The sequence below is a fragment of the Corapipo altera genome, unplaced genomic scaffold (genome assembly GCF_003945725.1).
Source record: "Corapipo altera isolate COAL_440 unplaced genomic scaffold, ASM394572v1 44, whole genome shotgun sequence".
In the NCBI taxonomy this organism is placed as follows: domain Eukaryota; kingdom Metazoa; phylum Chordata; class Aves; order Passeriformes; family Pipridae; genus Corapipo; species Corapipo altera.
Genome location: NW_020884880.1, coordinates 1,012,905 through 1,029,792, shown reverse-complemented (window position 1 = coordinate 1,029,792; position 16,888 = coordinate 1,012,905). Strand labels below are relative to the sequence as shown.

General features: G+C 36.6%; 1 protein-coding gene across 3 annotated transcripts in view; it reads right to left on the bottom strand.

Moving 5' to 3' along the window:
• LOC113945168 (GTP-binding protein 10-like) overlaps positions 1-16,017 on the bottom strand; it is a 53,780-nt gene extending 37,763 nt beyond the window's left edge. For 2 of the 3 annotated variants that reach the window (XM_027639025.1, XM_027639026.1), the window contains exons 1-15: positions 15,891-16,017; positions 15,562-15,624; positions 14,139-14,204; positions 12,975-13,084; positions 10,998-11,074; positions 9,503-9,601; positions 7,507-7,656; positions 7,205-7,382; positions 6,328-6,448; positions 3,938-3,986; positions 3,732-3,853; positions 3,073-3,289; positions 2,083-2,247; positions 701-819; positions 141-259 (exon numbers count right to left, since the gene is read on the bottom strand). In XM_027639025.1, coding sequence (XP_027494826.1) covers positions 141-259; positions 701-819; positions 2,083-2,247; positions 3,073-3,289; positions 3,732-3,853; positions 3,938-3,986; positions 6,328-6,448; positions 7,205-7,382; positions 7,507-7,656; positions 9,503-9,601; positions 10,998-11,074; positions 12,975-13,084; positions 14,139-14,204; positions 15,562-15,624; positions 15,891-16,007 — 1,772 coding nt within the window. In that variant the 5' untranslated portion in view covers positions 16,008-16,017. Of the gene's footprint in view, positions 1-140; positions 260-700; positions 820-2,082; positions 2,248-3,072; positions 3,290-3,731; positions 3,854-3,937; positions 3,987-6,327; positions 6,449-7,204; positions 7,383-7,506; positions 7,657-9,502; positions 9,602-10,997; positions 11,075-12,974; positions 13,085-14,138; positions 14,205-15,561; positions 15,625-15,890 lie in introns of those variants that run through there. The other variant, XM_027639028.1, reaches the window with a different exon arrangement.
• Positions 16,018-16,888: the final 871 nt, after the last annotated feature.

Genomic DNA, 16,888 nt, shown 5'->3' with positions numbered 1-16,888 from the left:
CAAATTTTATGAAAGATTTTTATACATTATAAATAGAAGAAAGGCATATAATGTGCATAGAAAGGATATAGTATTGCAGGCCTAAAAATTACAAGACTTGACATTTTTCAGAGTTACTCCTGCTAAAATACTTTACTAACCACACACAGTCGAGTGCACTGAAGAGGAGATAACTGTGGCCTAATCCACTACATAACTCCTTTGGATCCATCTTAAGGAACGGGATAAGTATACCAATTCCTTCATAGCTGAAGACTTCCTGTTGAAACATTTAATTAAAGCAATATGTTTCTTAAACAATATTTACTAAATAGGAAATATGTAAGGAAATACAATGGAAACTGGGAAATGTAAATATTTGCATTGTAATATTTTTGGCCCACTTGTTAGACCAGGATATAGACCTTATGACATACTTAAAAAAAAGAGATTTTCAGTTTTTCCAAAGTGCTAATCTCATTTGTTGACACACACTCATATATTAATTTCAAAATCATGTAAGTTAGCAATTAAATAGGTTCAACACTTCTTAGTGGATTTCTGAGTGGTTTTGCACAGAAACCAGTTGCCAGACCCAACTTGTTAGCAATCAACTACAGCTGACATCTGCTTTTGAATTAAAAAAAAATCAGTATCCCTTAAATGAAAATATAACAAGTTTTGACATTTTCTGCACAGTATAAGATAGAAAGATACATACCTTTCTATGGAGATCATTTTCACAGAGAACAGACAAAATAAATAATGTATCAGCTTGGATTTCCAGTAGAATGGCATCTTCTTTCTCTTTAGATTTGTTTGCTGCATACCTTAGGATGTCTGTAAATGAATATATTTTATTTATGTGAATGTTCAGTACACAACTCGGAATTCTATTACAGCTGCTACTTTTCAAAAAACTCAAATTTACACTAAGGGATTTTTAAAGTAACCTACTTGTCCTGTTCAGTTTTATCTCCTGTGTTTTATAATTACTTACGGAAGTGCGGCACTGATGCTGTAGTTTCACGGCCTTTACTCTTGGTGGCAGAGTTTTGATAGCAGTTTGCACTGATCAGTCTCTGGGCTGTCCCTTGTATTGGGCCAGCACAAGAAATTCAGAGAACTGATCTGAATTCAGGGACTCTCAGAAAAAAGCAACAAACTCACTGCTTTGCCCTACTGTACAGCTTCACAAACATTTGTACTGACAGTGGAAATGTAGAAGAGACATAAAATACTACCACTGCTGAGAAAATCAGCCTTGGAACCACTATGTGAAAGAGAACATTAGGATACAAGACTCCCCCAAAGCAAGAAAAGCTACTTAAATCTGATCTGTCAGGTATAGTGTTAATTTTGCTTTCACTGGAAGCTGTAAGTTTTCACAGTTTTCACTGGAGTTCAACTGAGGCTATAAAATATTTTATTTCTAGACTTTCTATTAGAACATATTCTTTGAATTCCAAAGGATCTTTCCTGTTTTGTTTCCTTCAGTATGACTCACTCAGAGTACTGAAAACTTTTTATTATTGTAAGAAAAGAACTTAAACCAGTTTGTATTGAACTTAAACCAAAATTTAATAGTAGGTATGTGTTACTAAACAAGAAAATGCTCTAAAATTGCAGGAGCAGCAGTTAAGCAGTTTTATTCTTCTCTTATTCTTCATGTTGTTCATATAAAAGTACATTGTTATTAATTTTTTTCTACTCTAAAGAGGAGTTGTGGAAAGCAACACCATAATAGACTTAGGCAGGAAAATACTCATGGCTGGAGTTCCTAGCGACTACCACAATGAAAATACAAGATGTAACAAATGCAGTATCATAAAGGGAGAAGGGACAGCTTTTGCTTTGAAATTAAATACCTGGACTTTTAGAGCTGTCTGTTTTGCTTAATTCATTCAGTGTATGTTGTAATGTAAAAAAAAAAAAATTAAAAATCAAATCAGTTACGTCTTGGATTAATTATCAGAGGTTTTTCAGTTTTTCAGCAGTCAAAGGAATAACACACTAAAAGCACAGCACACCAAAAAGCACGAACAGTCTTAGTGTCAACAGAAATGCACTAATTTAAGTACAGCAATATAAATTGTGCTTTACCCAGTAGCTGGTTAATTGCTCCCTGGTCACACAAATTAAGGTTCACAGCATCATCATAAATGGAGGCAACAACTCTCAGCACTCTGAGGCTGTAGCGCATTTGTGCAAGTTTGTTGCCACGACCACCTGTTCCATGGAAACTGTTACCTTGACCAAAGAAAGGATCTGTGGAGCAATCACAATGAATACTGGGTTGGCACAGGGTATGCTCAGAATCATAATGTTCTCAGGAAAAAAAAATCAGCATAAACTAAAAATTAACAGAACCCCCCCCCTTAAAATTAAACAGGATTCTTATTTAAAACCCTGTAGTAATAAGCCTTTCTGTGTAAGGCTATACTTTGTACATGCATAAGAAAGGTATGATTTTGGTGAACATTTAAAATCAATTTAACATTTTTTAACCATACTAGGTTAATGAGCAGTCTTCAAAATTGAAAATATCTGCTTTAGCACGACATGTAATATCAACCTTTTGATCTCCATTCGGCCAAAATAAAACATCGATTTTATGATAAAAATATCTATCCCAAACAATCTAGTCACTAAAATTGGATGCAGTTACTTATCTTTTTGCTTAGCCCATACCTGATGCCCACAAGCCAGCTTTAGTCTGGAAGCTGTCTTACTGTGTACACCTCTGAGTTAACATGTCCTCCCTCATAGCAAGAATTACTGGCTGGACTTGCTGCAACAATAGAAGTATCTGACTGGCTTAAAACACGGGCAGCAGAGGTGTTTGGCTGCCCACAGAGCTGAAGGAATATCAGTATAGTGGTACACAGGAAAAGGGGCAACAGCTTATCCTTCAGTAGAAAAAAAAATGATGGTTGGTTATTTTTTAGAAACATTAGCTTTCTAAGTGACCTACTGAAAAAGAATCATTCTGAATTCATGAATCTTACATTTTCCTTCCTGTCAAAGAAAGAAAGTGCAGTTGAACTGTGTTTTGAGGTTACCTATGTGTGAAAGCCATGAGCACTTACTGACCTTGGCCTATACACCATTCTAGAAACACAAGAAGAAGAGTATTCGCTTGGCAGGACAAATATTTATCTATTAACGCAGGAGCCACTGCAGCTAAAACAGCAATTGCATGAAGCTGTAATTCTTCATACTGGGCAGCAGACCAGTCATAAAATCCAGGCTTTTGATTTGGTTTTACATAATAAAGCAAAGCTGGCATCACATCATTTTCACTGAGGAGCTGCAGAGTTGAGACAAAGAGAAAGAGAGACATCTTGCAGGTTTCACAAGAAAAATCTAAAGCAATGAGTCAACTTTGTCTGTCCTACACTAGGAAAATTACTTTTTTATTGAGAAAGCATGTCATGAACACTGCAAGTGTTCTTTATATTCTGTAGCTTTCCCACAGATTGTGGTTTCTTAAACTTTATTATGTTCTTCATGTGTATTTTAATAATACTTTGCAATCAGTTGTCAGCAATTTTCCTAGCATGGTCTAAGTTTCTAACTTTTCTAAAATAGAAATTGTATGCTGCTTTAAACAGCAGGACTTGGCCTATGTATGAATTCTTGATTTTGAGAACAGCTGATTTCAGTGCCAGATGGACAGCTAAGTAATATTCATGTGATTCCCTTGTCTTTTTTTTCCCACGTATTGTATCTTCTGTTCTGTAACAACTCACCTGTGCAGCAGATGGATTTTTAGATAAGACTCCTATTATGTTAAATAGTAACTTCTTCATCTCAAAGTCCTCATAAGAGTAGGTAAGTTTAAGACCTTTTACCAAGGGATTGGGAATTTTCACTATGAAGTAAATTGTAAATGAGTTACAAAAAAATCGTCATCAAAAGCAAAAATAATGTAATTATGTAGTATGAAATCTCTTACCTTCATTAAATGTTGCAAGTACTATTAAGAGCTTTGCAAATCCACTTTCCTAATAGACATTTGAAAAACATACATTAATTAAATTGCAGCAAAATTAAGACCTATAATTTAATTTTAGTTTTGATTTGTTTCTTCAGAATATGGAGTTTAATGTATCCTGTGGTAGAATAAACAGACTTTTCTCAAAGAAGAGATCAACCATTTGGACAGTGTACAATAACAACGACAGCCCTAAGGGTACAATTAGTTAAATCCATGTTTCATTCAGAACTAGTCTGAACTTCTATGGGGAATTCCCAAACACATGTATGCACTGCTATAATCCACCGCACAAGAAAACCCTATTCTCAGTACTCTTAGAATTGTGGGTTTTAAAATGCATTTGTGCATGTTTTTACATCAGAGTCATCAGTACATATAATTTTGTGGCTTCAGTTGTGCATATTAATACACTTCAACTTCAGTGCATTTACAAGTAAACTTATGAAAACCGCATGTATGGGCAGAATGCATTTACAAATACCACATATTAAAAGTTCAGAAAATAAAATCTTGTAATTCATAGCTCTTAGAGAGCTAACAGAAGGACAGCAATGTGTAATAAAACTGTGGGTAAGACCAAGGCTAAAAGGTGTCTATGCAGAACACTAGAGGCAAAAGAGCTTTGTTTTTGAGGTGATTAGAAACCATGGTTACCAGAACATTGCTCTTCTTGAGCAACATAACACATTAGCCTGGCTTCAGTACTGTGGTAAAGCCACCACTGAGCTTTCCACCAGTTCCAACAGGAGGAGAGCTCACAAAAGACTCTGGAGACATCCCAAGAGAATCAAGCAGTTCTAGTTTCATAGCAGTTTTTTAGATGCATCAACAGAAAGCTGGGCTCAAGTTTGTTCAGCCTAGCTCTGGAAGTTAGCATCCACCCAAATGATTTTAATAATCAGAAAAATGTTGCAAAAGTAATTTTAAAGAAAATATTGAAGTATACAACTATATCACCTGTTAGCTTTTGTCTCTATGGTATAAATTCTCTGCACAAAGACATTGCAAAGTGATTAAATAAAAAGCAACATTAAAATTTACTGATGTTTTCTCTTTACTGATTAAAGCAGTACTAAATTCTGATGGAAACCAGAAAGCAATCAGCAAATAGACAATTTTGTTCTAACACAGAGATAATATCCTTATGAGCTTTACTTTACATATATTTTCCAGTTTGCTTGTGGTGAGAAAACTATTTTACTTTTCAAAGGCTCAGGTTCCTGTCCGATTTCTGAATTATGTAAAATACAAGACTGACATTTCTGAAGTTGCTTGGATGGTATATTAAGAAAAAAAGGGAACACTCTGAAGCAAATTCCTCTGGTATTATCTATAAAGCAGGATTAAATGGTAATGTTAATGCTTTTCCAATATATCTTTTAAAATCTCTAGGAAGGCTGAGAGTACAGAATTTAATTTATTTTAATATTTTCTTTGCATAGAAACAATTTTGTTCATTTTAGTATAAGGAATTAAAAATATGTGTCCTCTTTACTCATCTTATAGGAAAAAACTGCCCTATTTCTAGAGCCCGATAAACAATTTGAATGTGTTATACATCAAATATGTTGCCACAGTAGTATAACGGACATTTCATACTAGTTAGCATTAAATGGAAAACTTGAATAAAAAATCTGTAATTTTCATTACAGATTATGAAATCTCTTTAGTAATGCAGTCAATTGAAAAACTTCTACTCAAGTAGAAAGCTACACATTCCTGAACAGCCAACAGATCTATAGGAATCTGATTGCTTAATTAGTCAGTACATATGCCACAACTTCATCTGAAGTTCTAAATCTCAACTGTAAAACAAGAAAGGAAAGGAGTATTAACATCTATAAAAAGTTAACTTCTCTTCAGGTTTCTCATAAAAATTCTGAAATATTACAGAAGAATGAGTCATCTACATTTCAGGCAAGTGCATTATGTGATCTAGTCTTAAAAAGAATTTATGTGCCTCTCATTAACCAGACCTAAGTAATTATTTTCTCAGCATCTTACTTAGAGCTTCTGAGCTGATTTTGGACAACCCTTCTTGTTGCTGGTTATGAGGCACAGATTGAATTTGGGCCATCTGAATGTATACTGTACTCCTATATCTTCACACAACAAATGAGATTTAGTGCAAAAACTCATTGTAACAGAATTGCACACCCAAGAATCTGCACAAGAATACAAGAGTTAAGATTAACTTTTGCACATAAATAGCAAATTTGCTCAGCAAATCCAAGAAAAAAGAAAGCACTGGAGACACAGTAGAGTAAATATTAAAACCCCAGTGAGGAAAATTACTGAGCAATATAATAACAAAGGATAGTCTCTGGAATATAACTATAAATACTTACAATCATAGGTACAGCAGGGTTTTCAGCTAGTAATGTGGCAATCACCAAGAGGTCATTCCGTAGCTGATGATCACAGTGCCGGAAACCATGCAGGGCGTCTACAAATACTTCTTTCAAAGCACTTTAAAGAAAATTAAATGCATTTTACCTTTTCCTTTCATATTCTAATGTTAGACAGCTCTACAGATATGAATTCTCACTGCGCATGGATAAAAAGCCTTAGGGTTTAACTGGAAGAGAAATAACATAGAGTTTTATTATAAAATGGATTCTTAGTGTACCACTAGACATCCAACTTAAGTATACATGCAAGGTGCATGTATTACAAATTACACCTTCCACTATTTGTGTTATAATTAATTAATAGAAAGACCTAATATTTACTTAAGCATGGAACTGGATGTTGTTCAATGATAATTGACAACAAATGGTCTAAACTTAAATAGTTAAAACACTGTAACTCAGTCAGGAAGAACCTGTTAATTACTCCAGCAGAAGATCTAGAAATAAGTCTTGTATATCATAGCACAGAATTGCCTACTAATTTTATAACATAAGCGCTTCAACGGTGAAGGAATACCGGCCTGCTGAGACTAACATGCAAGTTTGAAAATGCTGCAGTGAACTTTTTCATCACACAAAGCACTAGATAGGGCTATTCCTCCTGTAGTGTGCAGCAGAGCACCTTCTTCTTGCCGTATAACACTCACAAATGTGTGTGACAATACTGAAAACTTAATGAGGATGTAATGAGAGACCTCCATTCCCCATTTGCATTTTCTCTCAATTAATTTCAAGCAAAATGCTACATAACAGCAATGCTTTAGATGTCTCCAAAATTACAATACTAATTCATAAAATGCTTCCCTGTACTTACTGAACACATTCCAAGCTACTGAGCTGATTAACAACTTCTTCTTTGGAGGCGTTTTCCAGCAGGTTCCATAGGATATGCGAGGAGCGGAACACCAGCTGTCCTGAGGGATCAGGACTATTTAGATACAAACAGAGCCTGCTGGCTGCTTGGGCCTTCATCATTAGTCTGCAATTTGCTCCTGAAATTATGAAAATCTGAATAATTAATTCCTTGTAGGTCAGTAATTGTTTTAGGCATGTTCAGAGAACAAATGGTCTAAGAACAGTAGTAATGAGATTGTTGAAAGAACAGTTCATACTAACCAGAGCTGGAGAGATGCTGGAGAGCTTTAAGTACCCACAACTTCTCAGTAAGATGATTTTCAACTAATGCTAGTGACAAAACAAGAGTTTCTGCTAATCCTCCTAATTCAGCCATCTGGATTTTATAACTTTCACTTGTTGGCTGGTAACCTGCACATACAATAGCTTTAGTTATGATGCAATAAATACTCAGAATTTTCATAAATATTTTCATAAAATATTCTTCCTTTCTCAAGAAAGGATTGACAACCATGCATCATATTTCCTTAGTCTTAAAGTACTTTAAAAAAAAATCCAACACACAATAAGACCTGCTTTTTTTACATCTGAATAGTGCCTAAAGCACATCCAACAAACATCCTCAAGCAGATTTAAATGCTACATAAACAAATTAATTGCTTCTTAGATTTTGCAGAACGAAAGCAAAAGCAGGCTTAGAGAGAGGAGAAAAACTTTCTTCAGTCATGCAATAAGTTGTTAGTGCACAGCCTAGCTCTCTTCTGTAGCCTGTTCACTACAGATTTAATGCCTTCTATCATCATATTACTTGAAACATCCAATCTTTGATTTATAAGCTTGACTTTCTAATGTGTTCCTGGTTTTACTTTTGGCCATGCATATGCAAATCTGTATTTCATTACTAAATTATGGGGAGAGGGGAAGCATTGAGAAAATATATTTATTTTTACATGGTAACTCATGAAAGTAAAGTTTATCTTAAACAGCATAAATATATATATATATGTCAAACATCATGAAATATAGGATTGATAAATACAGATAATGCACACAGTGAAATGAGTTTTAACTAAGCATAAACTCTGATAGGTTCCAAGTTGATATTACTTTATAGATATGAGAACCCTGGAGGATTAAACTTGGCAAGATTTACATATATACTTAGAGATAAAAAATTTGACTTAAAAAAATCAGACTGAAACACATTCTTCATTTCGTGACAACGTATCTGATTTTCTAAATCTGAAGAAGAAGAAGAAAATCTCTCAATATTTAACATTCACTTATCCTAATGGAATTATTTACAGAACTAAATGTACACAGAGCTGCTTGCAAAATTTGAGTCTTGTTTAAAAGGTAAAACCAGACTGGAATGCTTTCATATTTCTAGAATCTTGTGAGGGCTGTACCAGTTGAAGCTTGCTTAGGCCTCCTAAAATAAATGAAAACTCCCAAGGGAGCACAGGAACTAGTGCCATGCTGCAGGAACACAGCAGAGGAGCACACTGACATCAAGCTTGCTCCCCGACCTGCGCTCTGGATCCACACTGTGACAATGTTCACCTGAGGCTTGGCTGCCTATAAATCTAGTGCTGTCTCAGGGCACATCATCCTGTGGGAGGGGATCCATGACTGACTTTGCCTGATAACAGCCTCTGGTACCATCATACAGGTCAAAGGAATACATAATAGTGGATTCTGGTGACAGTTTGCATGCCTATCCATAATACCAGAGGATCATGCCTGAGCTCTCTGTAGCTTCTTTCTGCAGAGACAAGTCACAGAAATTATTCAAAGCCTATGCTCAAATGTATCTATATGATATGAACTCAACAGAATTTAGATGGGCTCAGATCTATCCCTCACAAACAAACACAGGTGAAACCAGAGCTGCTTCTCTCCAGGCTACACATACAAAGTTGAAAACTACATTCCCTTCTTACAATTCTGATCCTAACTAACTTTGCTTGTTTCCCCTATTATCCACATTTCAGAGAACTTGTGAGCACTTCACATTTTCTGGATGCTATTGAATTCCATAAATGTAACAAATATTTCCTTATACACTGGTGAACTAATTTCAGATTTTGAGCATACATTTCTATAAAAACATGTTAATTACACATTTGCCAATGCCATATATTTAATATATAAGATAAAGTAACCGTATTTATAAAGAAAAATTAATCCATAGCTTATTAAAATAGGCATTTCAAAGTAGTTGGGATCATAAAAAAATAAAAATACTGTGCTTTACCTGAAAGTAGTTTTCCTGGTAGCTCCATTTTATAAAAATTAATAATACACCTACAAATTTGTATTCTAACTTGGGAGCTTGGCACTCTCATCAAATAACCTGTCAGAAACAGGAAAAAAATTGTAATATACAAACTTTATAATTTTTTTAGAAAGTATTTTTAACACTTCTCTTTACAGCACTTAGTATTTTCTTTGGTCATACCCCTTACAAATCTGTAATTTAATGCAAATTTTGATTATAAAATGCTGAAGGGACAGAGACTCCCACACTGAAGAGGACAAAGGGGTCTTGGAAGAGTAGCATAAGTTTAATCAAAAAGTTATCTTCTCTGCTTTATGGCTACAGACACTTACAAGAGACTGGACAGTATTCCAGAAATTGTGGAATTCTAAAGAAAGCTACTACACTAAGCTGTTGTCATCACTGCCATGTCAGAAACTCTGCTCCTAGCAGTTATGAAATCAAGGGAGCACAGAAAGAGATCTTTTTCCACAGGATAATTTCATTGACAGCTACAGTGCCTAGTATGGACAACATAAACCACCTTTCAGATTTTAGTGGTTTTTTGGACATGTAACTCTGAAGAGAACCTGTAACTACCTGAAACCAGGTGGTCGTTCTGCTGTCTACCTGGATCTGTGAAAATAAAAACTTCTAAAAGTATTTTTTTACCCATTGGAAGAATAATTTTTTTTTCCACGAGTGACAGGCTGATTGTGCTACCTTTCTACCATTTAAATCTTACTATTAAGTGAGCTGATATATCTCTCCTGCTCTATTCTGAATCCTTTCTGACCTACGGTGCTTACAGTAATTTTTTTTTGAAAATCAGAAATGTGACATGCAAAAAGACGTAAAAGGGTCATAAAAAAAAAATTTTGGTATTAAGAGGTCTAGTGACATTAAAATATGATTTTGACACCTTTTCCTCAACAGTACTCTTAAAACATATTTCTGAAACATAGAAGCTCATGGCTCATATGCAGCAGGAGGCTGAAGCCAGAAACTACTACTCCTAGTAAGGCATGGCATTAAACTGCCTTGCATTTTGCCTTTGTAGGTGACAGGTCTCAGGCTTTTGGGCTTTGAAGGTTTGAGCTCGGAGTCAGAAGTTACTGTTTCTCACTTGTGTCTTCATTTGGTATCAAAGAAGCAGGAAGGACACATGTTCCTCTTATCCCAGGTTTCAGTGTTTATAGTAATATACCAACTTCTCAGATCAAAATGAAATGAAGGAGGATATATTCAGGTTTAGTTCTTCATCTGTATGATAAACTTATCTCACTTAGCTTTTGACAGTGGCAAATAGGTAATTCTGCTAGCTAATCTTCACGTCAGCTGCACAGCAAAGTGAGAATGGTTTCTAATACTAAAAAGCAGAGAGGACTAAATGAATAATTTAATTACCTACATTTACTAAGAAGGTAACAAGAAATTAAAATCATGCTAATAATACAGTTGATTTTATTGTGGCATACCAGGTTCCACTTACCCAGTTGTGCAATGCATTTTGAAACTTTAGTGGAATAGTTTACTTCATCAGATGATTTCTTTTTTTGAAACGGTAACCTGCAAAATGAAATTTAAAAATGTTACAACTATGTTTTAATCAAGTCACAAGAAAAGCTCAACAGCTTTTTTCTTCTTCCTTGATAATTTTTGCAAATAAGGACAATGAACACATTCTTTGCAATGCTGATTCTTCACTGAAAGTTCCAGGCGCATAATCTGGCAATTACTTGTTGGCAATTAGCGCTACACATCCATAGGTAATATTTTCATAATGCATAGATAATGAAACAAGAAATGCTGAATAAACAAATGTCATTTAAATGTGGAAGATAAATCCTGGAAGCTAGGCACTATCAGGCTATTGCAGAGCTAGGTTATATACTGACACGTGCAGAGGTGGAAAAAACCTGGATCACGTCTCCGGGCAAGACCTCTTGAAATGGATAAAAGTAAAACCAACAAGCTGACTCCAAATAGCCCAACAACAAATTTATTTTTAAAAACCAGGATATTAAGAAATATTCAATGACATTTTCAAAATACTCAGATATGATATAAACATGTAAGTGCTAAAAACTATCTAACAGTAAACACTACAATATTGTGCTGAGGTCTCTGCACCGCACACTGTGGAAGCAGCTTTCCGGTAGGTTTACCTCTGTAAACACTCCCAAAGAAAAATAAAGGAGAGAGCAAATAATGGAAGAAATGTAGGGGAAGGTGGGGGAGGGAAAAACGGACATTGGAAAAAAAAGTGGGAAGAAGACTGGTAAACAGAAGCAGTTATGAAAGAGTGGAATATTTTACTACAGGAGTTCATGTATCTGAAATTAAACTGTGAAAAACAGTCTCTGCCTCTAGTTATAGACTTCTCTGTCATATGAAGTAGCAGTGAATTGTGGTGGAGTTTCCATAGTACAGAAATTAAATCAAAACCCAAGGGCGCAATTTTCCAAAATATATTCATTGCAAAAACCACAGCTATTGCTGAACTGCTCTAACAGACGAAAAGTCTCACAGCTACATTTTATTGACTCCATACACTCATTCTCAGTTTTGTCATGCTTCTACCAAATGCCAAAGAAAATGAAACTGTGATGTACCTTCTCATTCTCCACTGTGTGGCAGCAAAGCAAAGCAGTACAACTGATGGTGCTCTAGGGAACTAAAAGATTCAGTTGATAAGTTCTATGTTTATTAAACCTAACAGCCAAGAGGAAGCCATGTATTTGAATATCTGTTTTATCATGTCACTAATTTTCTATCTGACAGGTTTTTTTAATCTTTTTTTCTCTTCATTTGTAATTAAATACAGAAGTAACTGTAGTTACAAACATACTATAAGTAATTTTACTGAATTATTGAGGAGAAAACTACTGACAACTGTGCGTAACACCTAAATTCTATTCTACAGATTATTTAAGGTACAGTATGACAATGAAGACGCCCAAAATTTCATGCAATACATTTTTAAAGTAAATATAAATCCTACATCCTCCAATTACTGTGGTTTGTTCTCTTCTGCAATATGGCTTGTAATTTGGTAAAGCTTACCTTCAAGTACTAAAGTGTCTTTGTGTCACCCTAGATTATAAACTCACTTAGGGAACTTGTCTGAAACAGCAAAACTTACCTCAGCACTACTTGGATGGTGAATCTTCTGAGGCCAGCAGTCCCAGAATGGCTTAGGCAATAAGACACGTTCAGTAAGTTTTGAATGATGTAATACCTAGCTCCACAGATACTGAACTGCTAAACTGGGTCCCTCCTTCACGTCAAGAGAAATTTGACACACGGAAAACATAGTTCATAACAAGGAAAGGTGATATAAAGGATACCTTGCAGATACAGGTGTTCATAGATAGATTCTGTATGGATACGTCACTTGCCTTAGAAAATGTATAAACATGTTAATAAGAAGTGTTTAAATCTCTAAAAGAGGAGCTGAAGTACTTACCCAAATAATTTAATAAGTTCACATAAAGGCTCAGAGAAAGTTTCATGTTCTTTCATTTTTTCTGAACACAGGTTAAGAATTTTGATGATTTGTTCTAAATCCTTAAGGGGCTTTTAATGTGAAATTAAGGAAATCAGATTGTCTGTACTGCTATGCACCAGAAGAAAAAGTTGAAAATTGTATTCAATGTTGAATGTATACTTCAATGACATGACCAAGAAAAAACAAGACCAATGCTTTCAAAGTTAGATGCCTAAAAGAAGCATGTGAGTCAATACCTAGGCTTTTCGAAGCAGCCCTGCTTTTACAGAAGCACAGCTTTTGCAGATATGATTTAGGTGTCTTAGCTGAACTCACCAGAAGTTCAGCGCTAAATTTCTAAAACTGAAGGATGAAAAGTTTTTACATCCCAGTGTCAGATTTACCTGTCTAAATTCTTAGACAGCCTTGTGGTATTTAAATTGTTTTCTACTCTAGTCCCAGGCGACTAAGTGAAGTTTAAAAATCTAGACCCAAAAACATACTATCTAATTTAGGGTAGAGGCACAAAATCAAAACTGAACAGATAACGGAGACTGAGAAATTACTACCAATCCACTGACTCATAGAAACTGCCTCTAAGTACTTTGCCACAGCTCAGTTGTGAAATAATGTGAGAGCTCAAATCACTGTGAGAGCTCAAATCACTGTGCAATTAGCTGAACTGTATGAAATTAATCACATTTTTCCATATACCCACACCCTTCCTAGTACTTCTGATTACTCCATTTGTACTGTGACCATGAAAATAGTTTCAGATAAATTAGTTTGACTTCAATTTTTTTTTTAAATGTCTCCTTACTAGAAGCCATTGCTATTTTATTTGCTGCTTCTTAAATGGTGATAATTATTATGCTTGTCTATTCTGACTGGAAATGACACAAATTACATTTTGGACATTTTCAACCACTGTACAGGTGAGATCCCTCTATTGAATTTTGTGGTACATGAATCTAGTATCCAAGAATCTTGCCAACCTACCAACCCTGGCTGAGTGTGCACAAGAAGGCCAATGACAAGGATGTATGTGAACCATCCCTGGTCTCCATGCTTTGCAGAGAAGTCAGAGTATTACCATATATAAAACACCATGACTTCAGAATTCTACAGCGGCAAAAAGGATACAATCCCATTTTCAAAATGCTTGACTACCTTCTTGAGAGTTTTCAGCTGCTCTTTTTCCAAACCTTTCTTAAGTAAAAGAATGAAAAGCAGGTTTTAATTGCAGTTTGCCTTGGAACATTAAATCATTATGTTTATCCCCTTTTAATGAAAGTGGAAACCAAATTAAAAAAAATCACATGACACAAAGAAATTCTGAAAGTACTTTGCAGCAGAATTAACTCCTTGATCAAGTTTCATTTCTAAGCATGAAATCTGTTCTCTTGTAACTGAAGAGGCTTTTTAAAACTCTTGTTCAAATGTGTAGGTTCTTTCTCTTAAATTCTTTGGGGTTCTGTGTAAAGCAACTGAGAAAACCAAACCCATGTCACACATGACAGAAACTTGTGCACACGTAGATCTAAGTGGCTTAGAATGCTCTGTGCCACTAGGAAACAGCGTTCAAAATCAAAACTGAAAACAACTGAAGTGAGGATATGTCAGGGTGTGTCAGGGATGTGCAGCGTTCATTCCAGTGCTTCTGAGCACCTGCAATTTGAGGCAGGCCAGGAAATTGTTTCAGGAATCTACAAGTCCAGAATCCTTTCGACATATTATCATGTATCTTATGCTCTCTATAGAAGCAGTAAACAGTATCACCCAGCACATATTTCCTCAGTCAGTAAGTTTGTTCTATCAGCTCTGCATCAAAAAAAGGGAGGGGAAAGACATGAACTACTTATCTTTGGAGCATTAACTTAAAATGTGCTAGGTTTAATCAAGTTCTTGTTTTAAGAATATAAATTATCTGTATTTTGGATCAAAATTAACTGATGGTTTAGTGAATTGAATCTGCCAAAACATCTTGTGGAGACCAAAAATAGTCTGTGGAAGCCCATTAGATGCTGCTTTCCTGTGTGCCTAGGCAGTCATATTTTTCTTCAACAGTGAACTTGGTATGTTTCTCCTTCATCACCTCCCTGGAGAATTGTTTGCAGTTAACTTGGGAAATTACATAAATTCTTTACATACTTTCTATAAGGTTGTATCTATTTCTGTTTCTTAGCTGTAGGTTCCAGTACTCTAAACTTCTCAGATGAGCTAGAAATTTTGCATGTCTAGTTTTTAAATGCACATGCTTTTGTATTTTTTTTAAAGTGCCTGTGTGAAGTCATGCTGGGTTTTAACTCTCCCTATATATATGTGTATGTTTTAATATAAAACCAGAACTGGTAGTATTTTCTATTACAATGACCATCTTTAGAAGTGCTCAAATACCAGAACAAATACTCAGCTTTGTGCTCTGTAGCTTCAGCCACCTATGCTGCATATAATAAACTCATTTGGATTTATTTAGTGCAGGTACTAAAGTAACTGTTATAAAACATTTGTCTATGCCCCATTACTACCTGTGTAACTGGGATAACGAGCTATCGGGATTACTTACTGAGTCCGAACCTTCAAGTAGTTTGATGACGTGATCCAAATCCACTGATCTTAACTGTGAATCCTGAAAAAGTCACACTTTAAAACGTTTGTTTCTTTGCTTGTTTTTTTGAGATTTATGTTTAAAGGTGCTTAAACCTTAAATTGTGAAAGAGCCGCATTGAACCAAAATGAATCTATCCAGGGATGGGTGCGGAGCACAGACCAGGGCTTGTTCTCAGCCCGACGAAATGGCCTGGCCAAGCCAAGCCAAGCCAAGGAAGGGCACGGCAGGGCAGGGCAGGGCAGGGGCTCCCGGCCGGAGGTGACCCTGCCCAAGGGAGAGCTCACCTGGGTGGTGTCCGAGGCTTTCCTGCACCGGTCCCCGCCGCTGCGCGGGGGGCCGGGGCCCGGGGAGCGAGGGGCCGCCCGTGGGGCGGGGGGCTCGATCACGGCCAGGGAGGACATGGTGCCGCCCGGCCGCCAGCGCGGCCCGCGCCGTTGTCATGGCAGCGGGGCGGCGCCTCCTCACGCAGCCGCGGCCCAGCCCGCCGGGGCCGCAGTCCCGGGCAGGCGGCAGCGGGCGCTCAGCCGGCCCCTGGGACCGCCCCGCCCCGCCACGGTGTCGGGAGCCCGGCCCCCGCTGGAAGGGAATTTGGAGGGAGAACGTGGTCGATCCGTAACGTCTAATCATGAAAAAACTACCATGGGAGACCACTGTGATAAACCCCAGACAGGACAGTCCTGCCTGGGGTAGCCTGGCTGCGGGGAAGAGGAGGAAAGGAACCTTTTCTCTGCATAGACCAATACAAAAAAAGTAATAAAGGCAGGGACAGAAGCACATGGAGATATGAATATGTTCCACCGTGAGCAGGTGTGGGAAGCTTAGCTGGCAGTCGGGATTCGTAGATGACACACCTCTTGGGCTCCTCACTTTACCTTCCCTTAATAGGATTTGGATATACTTTGGACAAGTTGCACATATGTAACTTCGGATATGCACATCTCTCAAGTCTTCCACTGCAGGCACTGTTGCTACCAACCTCAGTCTTCATTAACAAATAATTAACTACCCTGATTCCAAAGAAACACTTGAATATGTGAATAAATTTATTAAATGCTAATATGGATGTTTGAATCTCCAGACAGCTTTTATAGGAAAAGGATTGAAAACAGAAACAAGGAAGAAACCTTTATGCCTCTGACTGTAACCAACACAGTTATTTTCATTCTTTCCAGCTTGCATTCTACACCCTTCCCATTTCATACCTGCCTTCTTCAGAAACGACGCATATCATGTTTAATACTCACATACATTATAGAGCTCTCTTTCTATCAAAGGGAAACCA